This window comes from Panicum virgatum, chromosome 6N, assembly GCF_016808335.1.
Source record: "Panicum virgatum strain AP13 chromosome 6N, P.virgatum_v5, whole genome shotgun sequence".
Lineage (NCBI taxonomy): Eukaryota > Viridiplantae > Streptophyta > Magnoliopsida > Poales > Poaceae > Panicum > Panicum virgatum.
In genome coordinates, this window is record NC_053150.1 from 13,177,180 (window position 1) to 13,189,620 (window position 12,441).

General features: G+C 49.5%; 1 protein-coding gene and 1 long non-coding RNA gene across 2 annotated transcripts; both read right to left on the reverse strand.

The window, feature by feature from the left end:
• Nucleotides 1-904: 904 nt before the first annotated feature.
• Nucleotides 905-6,301, reverse strand: LOC120679138. The gene is made up of 3 exons (XM_039960659.1): nucleotides 5,408-6,301; nucleotides 2,337-2,914; nucleotides 905-2,189 (listed from the first exon to the last, which is right to left on the reverse strand). Exons 1-3 carry the CDS (start codon nucleotides 5,967-5,969, stop codon nucleotides 1,050-1,052), a joined length of 2,280 nt encoding a protein of 759 aa, XP_039816593.1. The 5' UTR covers nucleotides 5,970-6,301; the 3' UTR covers nucleotides 905-1,049.
• Nucleotides 6,302-8,829: 2,528 nt separating this feature from the next.
• LOC120679139 lies at nucleotides 8,830-11,390 on the reverse strand. Its single transcript, XR_005677006.1, has 3 exons — nucleotides 10,154-11,390; nucleotides 9,400-9,445; nucleotides 8,830-9,104 (listed from the first exon to the last, which is right to left on the reverse strand). It is a non-coding gene; the product is annotated as an uncharacterized LOC120679139 (long non-coding RNA).
• Between the last annotated feature and the right edge of the window lie 1,051 nt (nucleotides 11,391-12,441).

Genomic DNA, 12,441 nt, shown 5'->3' on the forward strand with positions numbered 1-12,441 from the left:
TTCTGCGCAATTGTATTGCATCAAGGATGATGATGACATTGATAGGGATGATGCATCAATTGAACAGGAGACGGGATTAGTATTACTGATCTCTACCTCAAAAAGGAGTCGATTGTCCAGTCTGTAGAGGCACAAAGGGGTTGAAGTGGTCGGCTCTTGGCCTGATGTTCACGGTGAGACCCACCGGTCCGCGCAGGTCTTTGGCATCGAAGATCTCCATGTGCCTGTATTGCTCGACCCCTCGGGGCACCGTGAAGCACCACATGTGGTGCTTCTGGCGGAGGGTGGCTACGGCCACCTTGGTCTCGCAAATGGCTGCCGGAGTCATAGCATCGATTCCTTCTGGAATGATCCGGATTTCCTGTTTAGTGGTTATGCGGTACTGAAGAACTCCCCAAGTTGTATGTCCTTAGTACCTGGAGTACTCTCCTTTGGCAATAATCCCTCGGTGGAAGAAGATGACATCGTCGCTTCCTCACGACGGCCAGCCGCCGTCGCTGATGACGAGCCTGCATCCCCGGCCCGTGCCTGTACCCTCACTGTCCACGTCCATGACATAGATGTCAGTCTAAAGTTTCTCGATCTCCCCATACCAATTCTTCCTCTGAAAAGTAGCCACCGCAATCAATCTTCCTGAAGGCGACACGGCCGGACTCAGATCAGAGACTCCTGCATGCGGGCACCAAAAATGAAATTTGAGGAACTATATTGACCTATTAGAAAGTTTAGGGACCAAAACGTCTATTTTGCCTATTCTCCCAAACTCCATTTCTTGCACTAGTGGCTTGGTCTTCTGATGTCTGTATGAATTTTATCACTATAAAAGAACTACAAATTCAGGACTCGTGAAGTATCATATATATAAGTGGAAATCGTTAATAAGAAAACGAGCGAGGCTTATTAATCAAAGGAATTAACCTTGCATCCAGCAAATACAATAGTAGTACACAATTCTCAAAGAAGCAAGAAGATATATGGATGTTCTTCCTCAACACAGCAGCATTGTTAACTTGGGCACTAGGCTGCCGCTATGTTTATTTGTTGTGAGACTAACAGGCGAATCTCCTGGGGATAGAGAGGTTTCCGATAGGCTCAAATTGACGGAAAGTAGGCAGCAACATGTTCCAGTGCGCCTTTTGATTATCTGTCGCGATCGCCGTCCACGAAAACATTGAGCACTGGTAGCGGCTGTGCGTGATGCGGTGGAACCGCCTCACGTCCTTGTTCTTTGTCAGGTCCTCCGTGTCGATGTCTACCACGAAAATGTCGTGGTAGCAGCGCAGCCCTTCAATGATCCGCGGTAGCGAGATCGGCTCGGCCGACACCGCCGCGAGATCCGCCGCCACAGCGATGCTCCTCCCGTCTGCACTGAATACCGGGAACTGCACATGCCCCCGGAGGTCGTCACTGCTCTTTATCACCCTAACGACCACTGTCGGGTCAGTCGCCTTCACCAAGAACACGGCGTAGTACCCTTCGTCAAGGATGTCACGCACCGGCGCATCGCTGGGCCTGTCGCGCGACGAGGAGAAGACGATCCAGTCCCCGTTGGGGGACCACTGGCAGTGGATGTCGGTCCACGGCCCATAGGTGAGACGCGTGAGATCGCTGTCCCCAAACTCCCCTATCTCTGCGTCCTCCATGATGTACAGGTTCTTGTAGTATTCCCCGTTGTCTCCTGTATTCCTTGTCGAGGCGAACAGGTTCTTGTACTGCCTGAAGTATTCACCCTTGTCTCCTGTATACCTTGTCGAGGCGAACACCAACTTGTTCCCATCCGGGCTGCTGGACGGGAAAGAATTGTTGAAACCTCCTGCGGTGAGCTGCTGGACACGCCGCTGTGCTCTGGGCTTGGACGCGTTGAGGATGGCGTAGATCTCCACCGCCCTGTCGAATCTGTAGTTCGCCCCAACACAGACGTACAGTGTGTCCTTGTTTGGGTTTTGATTCCACGATACGGCGAAGAGGCTGTTCTGACCACGCGTCTTCTGGTAGATGAGGCGCAGACCATTGTTGTCGGCAAGCCAAACGGCCCTACACTCGCGGTCAATAAAGGCGAGCATGGAGCCGTCCTTGGATATGCTTGGGTACAGGGCGAACATGCTGATCAGGTCGATATCCTTGTGCGACTCCGGGGTCTGCAGCTTCGCAACCTCGAAGTTACTTCTGGGAACAATATGTCCATTGCCCTGTGGATACAAGGGCGCGTTTAGTTCCCAAAAATTTTTGGGCATATAAATTTTGTATAATATAATATATTATATTAAAATATAATATATAGAGAAGTACGATGCATAATTTGAACAGGAGACCGGATTAGTATTGCTGATCTCTACCTCAAAAAGGAGTTGTTTTATTATGCAGCGGTGGTACCCGATACGGCTGCCGCCGTCAAGCACGAAGGGGTTGAAGTGGTGGCCCTTTGGCCTGATGTTTATGGTGATCCGCGCCGGTCTATCTAGGTCTTTGGTCATGTCGAAGATCTCAATGTGCCGGTATTGCTCCGGGAGCATCAGGATCCACGGATTGGATTTCTGGCGGACGGTGGCCACAGCCAGCTTGGTCTCGCTAATGGCTGCTGGAGTCATGGCGTCAATATCCTCTGGCGTGACTCGGATGATCTGTTCAGTGGTCATACAGTACCGAAAAACACCCCAATGTGCTTCGAAACGGTTTTCTTGGCGGACCCCTCGGTGGAAGAAGATGACATCATCGCTTCCCCACGACGGCCAGCCGCCGTCGGTGATGACGAGCCTGCGCCCCCGCCCCGTGGCTGTACCCTCACTGTCCACGTCCATGACATAGATGTCAGTGTCGAGTTTGTCGATCTCCCCATACCAATTCTTCCTCTGAAAAGACGCCACTGCAATGAATCTTCCTGAAGGCGACACGACCGGACTCAGATCAGAAACTCCTGCATGCGGGCACAAATCAATTATTATTACACCGATATAGTACTGCATGATTGATTGATCAATTCTTTTTGAACCAACCGAGATACTGCGAGTTTCTATTGATATAGTAGAAAAATATAAGACTACAGTCTGGGAGACTATAGGCAGAAAAAAGAAAGAAACGAAAAAAAAAGATACACCCGGTTGGATTGGGATGTCAACACGGGGAACTCTACAACTCGACACTCCCGAGGAACGCCACACCTCAAATCTCACCCGGTTGGACTGGGGCATCAACACGGATAAACACTCAAAACTGCAGAGCCACGGCGGCCGAGTAAGCCAAGTTGCCACGACAGCCAACCTCCTCCTACTAGGAAGTCGCCATCGAAAAACGATCCCGCGTCGATAAGAAGTCGAGAAAAACAGACCGCACCACACCGAGAAGGCCACCGCTATGCAGGACCTGTCGCTGTAGTGCTGTTGCCCCCAGCAAACACCATCCGACAGAGTGAAACCATCGAATCCGGACTTCTCGCAGGCTGTCCCGCCGTCACCACCGCGATGACACAATGCGCGGGGGCCTCGCCACACCCGCCGCTGGACCTCCTCCTCGCTCTCGTCACCATGCAGAAGACACTGCACGCGGGGGCCTCGCCACGTCCACTACAGTCCTCCGTGCCACGGATCTGTGCCTAAAGTCGTCATCAGGATGATGAATGGTGTTGCCCCGTGTTTCAAGATCCCCATCAAACAGCCGAATCGCGCCCGCCGGACGACCGCATCACGTTGCGCCATCCACGCAACAACCTCCGCTGCCATACTAGCAAGCCAAGTTGTCGCTTGCACCATCTTTCGACGATGTACCACACCGGAGTTGCCGAGCAAAGCTGACCAATCCGCCACAGTCCGCTGCAAGCCAAGTCGTCCCATAATGATGGTGCCGCAAGCGTCGTCTTCCGACGCAATCCCACGCCGCACTGACAATTGCCAAGCAATGCCAACCGCCGCAGTCCGCTGCAAGCAGCCAGATCCAACATCCATGTGACAACCCCGGCTGCCAGTATGACTTTGGTCGCCGCCGCATGGGCTAGACAACCTTCTTCGAGCTCGCCACCTGCACTAAGCCGTCCCGCCAAGCCATCGGTGGCCTTCCACCGCCTGGCCGAGAAGTGTCTCCACCAATGATGCCTTCAAGAAGGTAACGACGCCAGAGGCGCCGTCGTCGCTCGTCCAACAAGTGGACAGGGCTTTCACCCGGAGAAACCCGCGCAGAAGGGATGGGCTCCAAGATGACACCCCCAACAGGAAGAACGATGCCCTCAGACGCTATTGTCATCGTTACCAGCAGTAAGCCGGCGAGGCTTTCGCCCGGAGAATTCCATCCAATCTGCAAGTCCACAACTCGTCAAAGCAAGAAGGCCCCCAGAGCTGGCGGTGCAGCAGTGCCACCACGCGCCGTAGCCAACTTGCACCTCCTTGCGCCGCACCACCCACAGTCGCGGTGCCGCTCACCGCCGCCAATTCGCCTCATGCTGCCGACGGCCACTGCAGGCGGCCTCGCGCGGCCTCTCGGAGTCCCCGCCCACCACCATGACGAGATCCCATCCACCACTGCCGCAGCACGTCTCCGCTGCCACCATCTCCGCAGAGCCCGCACCGCAAAGATGGCCTCGTGCTGCCAACCACGCCACCATGACGTCGTTGGAGCACGCAGTCCGACGTCAGCCACGCCACCGCCGTCGACCGCGAGCCTCCATTTCCGTTGCCGGCGGCCGCAGGCCAGCACCCAGCCAGTGCGGCACCACACCCGCGCCGACGCCTCGTGGCCCATGGCCCACATCGCCGCCAGGCCCCAAAGCCGGCCGGCGCAACCACCGCCACGTACGCGCAGAGGCAGCACGGTCGCACGAACACCTGCATCTCGTGGGCGCATGGCTGCCACTGAGGCACCAACGGCGAGCATCCCCCGAAGCAGCCACCTGCAGCACCACCCCTGCCGGCTCACGGCCACAAGCAGCACCACCCCCTGCCGCCACCGCACCACCTCCCTACAGCACCACCTCCTAGGGCCGCGACCTCGTCTCCACGTGCCGACTCAAAGTAGCGCAGCCCCGACGCAACAGCTGCCGCCGGCACAGATCCACGACCACAGTTGCCGGATCCGGTCGCGGAGACACCGGATCCGGCCCCGCCGGTGCCGCAGCAGCCCTACGCACTGCGGGATCCTCCGACGCCGCACGGCCGCGCCCGCCAGGTGAGGAGGAGGAGAAAGAGTGGCCCCACCGCCTCCGTCCTCGCGAGCCGCACGGGCTTCCGGCAGCCGGCTCCAGCGGCGGCTAGGCGACGAGGAGAGGAAGAGAGGGCCGGCGGCGGCGCTGGGGGCGTCCGCCGGAGCCGCCCAGCGCGGGGGCGACGCGGGGGAGAGAGCCGCCTAAACTATTGATTGATCAATTTGACAAACCAAATCTGAGCAGTTCATCGATTGCATTGGTCGCTGCCTAGCTAGCTACCTTGTGGTGTGAGGCGATCCGTCTTGCCTGTTCGAAGGCTGGTCTTGTACACGGCCGTCCAGGGGCTGCGACGTTCTCCGGCCGGCTCCTTGGTGGAGACGTAGACGATGCAGTGGTCGACGGTGTGCGACCCCACCGTGTACCCTCCGGCGAAGCAGCCGCTGTCCTCCAGCCGGGCGCCGCTGAAATCCTCAGGCCCGAAGATTTCAGCCATGGAGAACACCTTCGGCGGCGTCTCGCCAACTGCACCCAAGTGAAGGGCCACGTAGAGAGTCTCAAGGCCGTCATCCCTCTCGGAGACGAAGACGAAGCCGCACACTTGGCCACCGTCGACATCAGCCTCGGTCGCGCCGACCTCGGCGACCAGCTTGGGGCGCTTTAGGAGGGTCTTGAGCGCCGCCGGAGGGATGGGTCGGCAGTTGTAGTTGTGGGAGATGCCGTCGGTGAGGTGGACCTCGTCACTGCTATCTCTCGCCGATACGGGGCAGGCGAAGATGTCGAATGGCATTAGCGGCCTGCCAGAAGAGAAGGCGATGGTGCCGCGGCTATCCCCTCCAGCCATTGCTTCGGATTGCTTTGGTGTTGGACTTTTTGGCGTCTTGGATATCACTTATGTCAATGATGATGCAGGGTAGCTCGATAGGTGGGTTGAGATTATATGCAGCTGCGGGAAGGAAAAATCGAATCTCCAAATAAACCGGGCGCGGCCTAAAACACACAGCAGGTCTTAAGGTATTCTGCGTGACTTCCAAAGAAATTAAAATCCCTTCGTGCTGGCAGCCTGGCAAGGCAGGGGAAGACGTAGCCCGTAGCCCCAAATCTAAGATATGCGGATTTATTAGTGGTTAATGTATGTAATAACCTGGTTTCCAATGTTGGATCGCCACTCACTGCTAGAGAACCGATCATCGGTCAGATTGTGAACCGGAAGTGAGCATTCCGCAGGAAAAATAATGATGCTCCTTGGCCCTCTACACCCGTTATGAACTGCAAAATGATACTCACCATCATTCTTGATCGGTTTTCACTGCAAACTGGACATGATATATATATCGTGACCACAATAACAGGTTGCACTCTAGAACAAGGACTAATAATCATCCTTTACTCACCCTATAGGCCTCCACCACTCGAGTGGTCATGATTATGTAGAACTTTCAATTGTTGGGCTAGAAAGGGGCTGTGTGCAAGCTCCCTTCCGAGAAAACTAACCTTGGTATGTGCTAACCATGTGGGAGTTTTTGTTATCAGTCCTAAGTAGTTAAGTTCTAATGTTGCCTACAATCCCCATGGCCATCCATGTTTTGACACGCCTTCTGTGTCAGTGGCTTTCTCTATCAAGAATAGGGGTGTAAATTATACGGAGAATATATTCGTCCATATTTGAATTCGAATTCGTTTAAAGGGATTGAGATTCATCCATATCTGAGCCTACCATATCCGCATCCAAGTGCTAAAAGTTAGATATATATGATGACACTATCTAAGCCGATCTGAATCCAAGAAGGAAAGTAATTACTATTTGTATTCGTATATCCAATCCATTTACACTAGTACAAAAACATGAAATAGTCCACCAGGACTAAGAATCGGGGACCAAAGATCCCGGGTGTGATGCTAAATTTTTTTTTTGCACCCCATGGGAAGCGAGACCTCTTGTCTTGCGTATAACTTACTTACCACCCTATCTATACAACATATGTGACTTTACAAGGGATGCTTAATTTCTTTTTGAACTAACACGTGGAGCACCCTTTAGTCCCAATCGGGGATAGATTATACCCAACACATGTGACTATGCATGGGATGGCATCCGTTTGAACTTACTGGTGGAGCACCCTTCAGTCCGGGTGACCATTTAGTCCCATTTGGTGGTACTAACCGGGATAAGCTGGTGGCTCCAACCGAGACTAAAGAGCTCGCCTGCCCCATAGCCACTGCACCCGGAACAAATGCGTAGATTAGACCAGTGGGAAAGAGAGACGGAGAGACATCGACACGCTAGAGGCCCGACCTGGGAGCATTCGTTTTGGAGCAGTATTGTTCAGGGTCCTCTGCGGAGCCCCTGTCCATTGTCTTTGACACCCTGTCTGATCTTTGATATATGTAATCTTGATCACTCACCTGTCCTGTTCGAGGGCCCTACTGCACATTTTGATAGTTTCAACAAGAGCTATCCCCAATGGTTGGTGAGCTTCTAATGCAATTTGACTTCACCTTCCAGGGCCGCCTTGGCCTAGAAATTTTAGACGTTAACAAGTATATATCCCTTGTGCTGATTGCAGCTTTACAACTCACTATTGGAGCTTGTTAATTCGTAGTGGTTAGGAAGCAGCTTAATCATTAATCAAGGCCTTGAAAATTTTGTACATGGTTTATTTTTTATGGCCTCTGTTTCGAGGACAGTAGCAGCACCTAATCGTACTGGAACAAACCAACCAATTAATAAAGATGTAGGCGGCATCCAAATGTGAGTTGGAACGCCATTGAACCTGTTTGCGTGACCTTTCGCTTATCTGAAAGAACACGAGACTGCAGTGGAGAAAAGACTATCCAGTGTGAACAAGTCATCTGTACCGACTCATAATAGGAGCTGCCTTTGTGGGATAAATTTTAATAGCTAAATAACAATTTTTTAGAATGGAGCATGTCTACTCAAAATTAAAGTTGCGATCCCCACCACCTATTAGTTGTTATAAGTAGCACGTCTTGACCTGTTTTTGTTGGCGCAATAATGGGTACCTATTTTAAGTCTTGATCGTGTAGGCGTGCTTGACTTGGTTTTGCTGCCTATCTATAGGTCTCGCACATGGGGCGGCCAACTGGAACAATAGAAGAACTATACATCGCCTTCGAGTTGCTCCCACATCATCATCAAGGCACGCATCACCTAGGGATCCATTATCGGATGAGCACCTAGAATATTTATCATTATCGGTCGGGAAATTAGTTACCGACAAGCTTGCATGTGTGTTGAAAATTTGCAAAGACAATTTGGTCCCGACAGTTGCAACGCATGGGCATACAGCCTTTTCGGCTGAGCTGAACACTAGGTCACCAGCCATGGCTGGCTGGCTGGAGTCTATGAGAGCATGACACTGCGGTAGCTATCAGCCAGCCGTGGGTGGCAACTAGCCAACAGAACGGGGCAATAGACCGTATGTATAGGCCTGCTAATGGGGATGTACCCGCCCCTTCCCCGCCCCTACCCGCAGCATTTTAATTAATTTTTATCAACCCGCCCCATCCAAATATTTAATTAATCAACCCACCCCAACCCACCCCACCAATGGTGGGTTATGCATGGGTTGCTGCGCACGATAGGAAGCGCTGGAGCATTACAGAATATGTGCTACACTCCTCTTTGTACAAACGGGCATCACTGCCATAATGTACCGTCAGATCATATCGGAACATTCTGTTAGAGTGATTGCAGAACTCGTCGCTGTCGCAAATTCTTAACACTGAAGAACACGACCAGGAGCATTCAGTGGTGGCACCTCGCTGTCAGCCAGTCAGGCGATTGTCTGCTTTCTCTTTCGAGACCCTCTCTTCCTGTATTTCTTCCAGTTCGTCATCACTTCGCTTGCCTGCTTGCTCCTTCCAATAGGCAATCAACTTCTTCAGCCTCACGATTTCTTTTGGGGCAACATGCTTGCTTGTATCATTAACAATGCAACGAACCCGTGAAGCATACCTATAAGGGTTTCAATGGACATGTGAATAGCTGCACAAAGAATTCACCATACCGCAAAAATGATTATAATGAAACAAATTTTCAAAAATTGAAGATCCATATCAATGAAAACAAAATTAACCTAGCCATCATACCCGTTTGATAAGAACATCTAAAATGATCCTACTCATGGGAAACACTAAGATATCAAAACTAAATTGATGGTGAGCCGACTACAGCAACAAACAACAAATCAGAACAGTAGCCAAACATACACTCAGTGAGCAAGGAGTAAGTGAGAAATGGAAGTACATACCAGATTTTTTCACCCTCTCAGAACCAGCAAGGTCCACAAAACTTAGCTGCCCAAACAGAGGAACACTGTTAATGCTTCACTTTAATATGAAACAAACTCTGAAATTAATTATGGCAGACCAAGGACTGTTTAGAATGCAATAGTTTCACAGGAAACTGTTTAGTGAGAAATCCAAGCAGAATTACAGAATGCATTACAATGTGATCAGAATTACAGCAGAACCTTGAGTTAAAAAGTTGAAAGCTAATGAAAGTAACAAATATCAGAATTACAGCAGAATTACAAGGTGCAGGAATTATCAAGGTCATTACCACCTATAATCAAAGTTGAAAGCCTGGCCAAAGTGCTGGGAGGCATCATCAGAACCTACTGCTGAAAGCATTGGCTTGTATTTCTTTTTAGATAATATGAGGTGTGTGGTCTACCCTATGCACACTTGCTTGTTCTGTATTTTAAAGTACATGCTAGTTTAAATGATGTTGCTTTTGTAGGCCAAATAAAGATCTGGATCGACTAGTGCAGTATGTCACTGATCATAGCATAATTCTCAAATATGTTTTTGGTTTTGACAAGCTGCTGATATTCCCTTCTGTTCTCCTACCAGAGCAAATATTGCAAAAGAGCATATACAGTCGCATGAAATATTTAGAGATGATTCAAATATTGCAAAAGATTCAAAGATGACTAGATAAATTTTACATCTATTTGGCAATCTTAACTGAAAAGGACTAAGAGCAAGGATAAAAAGTCTGACCGTGCAAAGTATAAGCTTCTCAGAATTCCCTAACTCACTTCATTGGTGGGATATGTGTACAATCAATCTTTGCAACAGACCAAAGCTTGAAGAGTTTCTGGTTTCATTGAGCTTTGATTGTCATCAAGAATCCGACCGCTCAAGCTGAATGCAGATTCAGACGAAACAGTGCTGAGTGGAATTGCTAAAAAAATCACATGCCATTGCTGACAGCACAGGATACTTGTTGGAGTTTGTTTTCCACCAAGTCAGAATTTCAAATCTTTCATCTGGCCTCACTGGTGGCTCTTCTAGATATGCATCAAGTTATGATTTTTCAATCCTAGTCCCTCTCCTCCGATTCCTGTATTCAGCAAATTCTTGTTCCAGTCTTCTTTTTCCAAGTACTAGCACTGGAGAACGGTTCACCATGCTTGTGGATTGTGCAGTTTGTGACACCACATTTGTTTCATTTCTTTTTATAACCTCTTCATACTTCCTAAAATACTTGTGAAGCCACTCTTTAACCATATTTGTCCTAATTTCAATGTCAATAAAGTTGGTGCACACCTTCTCATAGAAGAAGTCAAGGAGGTCAAGTTTCTTTCTTGGATCAAGTATGCTGCAAATAGGAAGGAGCATATTGTAATTTCCATTCCAATACTTATCAAATTTCTTATCCATTGCATTTGCCAAATCAGTGATAACCTGATTGTTGTGCCATTCTGGACTTCTCAGAGTTTGATGGATGCAAAGCACATTATGCAGGAATATGTGGGATGTTGGATATCTATCAGCTGAGAACGCCCTGGTAGCTTCTTCATAAACTCCAAGGAATTCACCAATGGACTCAACTTTACTAAACTCAGATTCGGTTGGAAATGGTTGCTGGTTTGCTGTGACATATCGCTTCAAGACGGTCTTGTACTTTGCTGCCTCCATAATCATGGCATATGTTGAGTTTCAACGATTTGGAACATCAAGGACTAAACCAGCCTTTGCAGCAAGACCTTCTCTTTGAGCTATCTCATTGAAATCCTGGATATGTGCTGGTGATGAGTTAATGTGCCTAATCAGGTCTCTTATCAATTCTATCACAGCACTAGCAACATTCATACCGTCTTGCACAAGAATGTTGAGTATATGAGCACAACATCTAACAAGAAGATGCTCACCACCAAATAACATGTCTTGCTTTCCACTTTCTTGCAGAAGATCACAAGCTGTCTTGTTGTTTGCTGCATTGTCGAGTGTTATTGTAAACATCTTCTTTTTGATTCCATAGTCTAACAGAACAGTTGTAATGGCTTCCGCAATAGCAACACCTGTATGTGGATACTTCACATCCTTAAATGCAATTATCTTTTTCTTCAAAACAAAATCAGGGCCAATATAGCGGGCTGTAACACAAAGATATCCCAACTTTTGGTTTGATGTCCAAAGATCCAAAGTGAAGCATATACGAGAGCTAAGACTCTGGAGTTCACTTCGTAATTGTATCTTTGCTCTCTCGAACTTAGCAACACAATCATTACGAATCGTTTGTCTCCCTATTGTTGACGGCCCTTAAGTCAGAAATAACGCCGTCAACTCCTGCATCTTTTCATAACTTTCAAGCACCAAAAGTAGTTATAGGGCTTATTACTAATCATTTCCATGAGTTTTGGTGATTCTTGGATTGCAGGCACCCACACCCGGAAAAGGGCCAAAACAGACGAAAGACGCAACACAAATGCACAGAATATCTTACGCTGCATCATACAAACAAAGAGGGCCCACAAACCAGACCAAACCGACCAATCCAACCCCGGCACTGACCTATCTGACATCAGCACCCACCAAGCAGAGACCCAGCAGAAGGCGGTGGCCAGAGGCGACCAAAGGGGTTCGGCCAACCCCATATGGCAAGCACTCGGGCTGAGATTTGGCGAGATGCTCGTTCTTATCCTCCAGAAGGCGGTTATCCATGTTCCCATATTTGTTGATGGCGGGAACCGACCCTTGGAGCTATAAAAGGAGCCCCACACACCCTCTCAAATCATCACTAATTCCATCATCACTCCACTTGAGGGAGAAGTAGTAGTAGGTCTCCACTTGTATTAGTAGAGTAGAGGGAGTGTGCGGGAGAAGGATCTGAGAAGAGCCGGATATGTCGGCCTCTCTTCGTCTTGTACCTCGGTGGGTACGAATCATTTGAGTAAGTATTCAAAGTTCATCTTTCGTTAAGTTCTTGGTTTAGTATTCTTAAGTTATTCATTTATTTATGGGATCATCGTCCGTTCTCGTAGCGGTTGCTCTAGTAGAGGGCC

Coding starts and splice junctions, on each gene's coding strand:
- LOC120679138 (XM_039960659.1), bottom strand. CDS start 5,969: ATGGCTGGAGGGGATAGCCGCGGCACCATCGCCTTCTCTTCTGGCAGG. Junction 2,915..5,407: donor GGATCGCCTCACACCACAAG/GTAGCTAGCTAG, acceptor GCCCGCATGCAG/GAGTTTCTGATCTGAGTCCG. Junction 2,190..2,336: donor TAAAACAACTCCTTTTTGAG/GTAGAGATCAGC, acceptor TTGTATCCACAG/GGCAATGGACATATTGTTCC.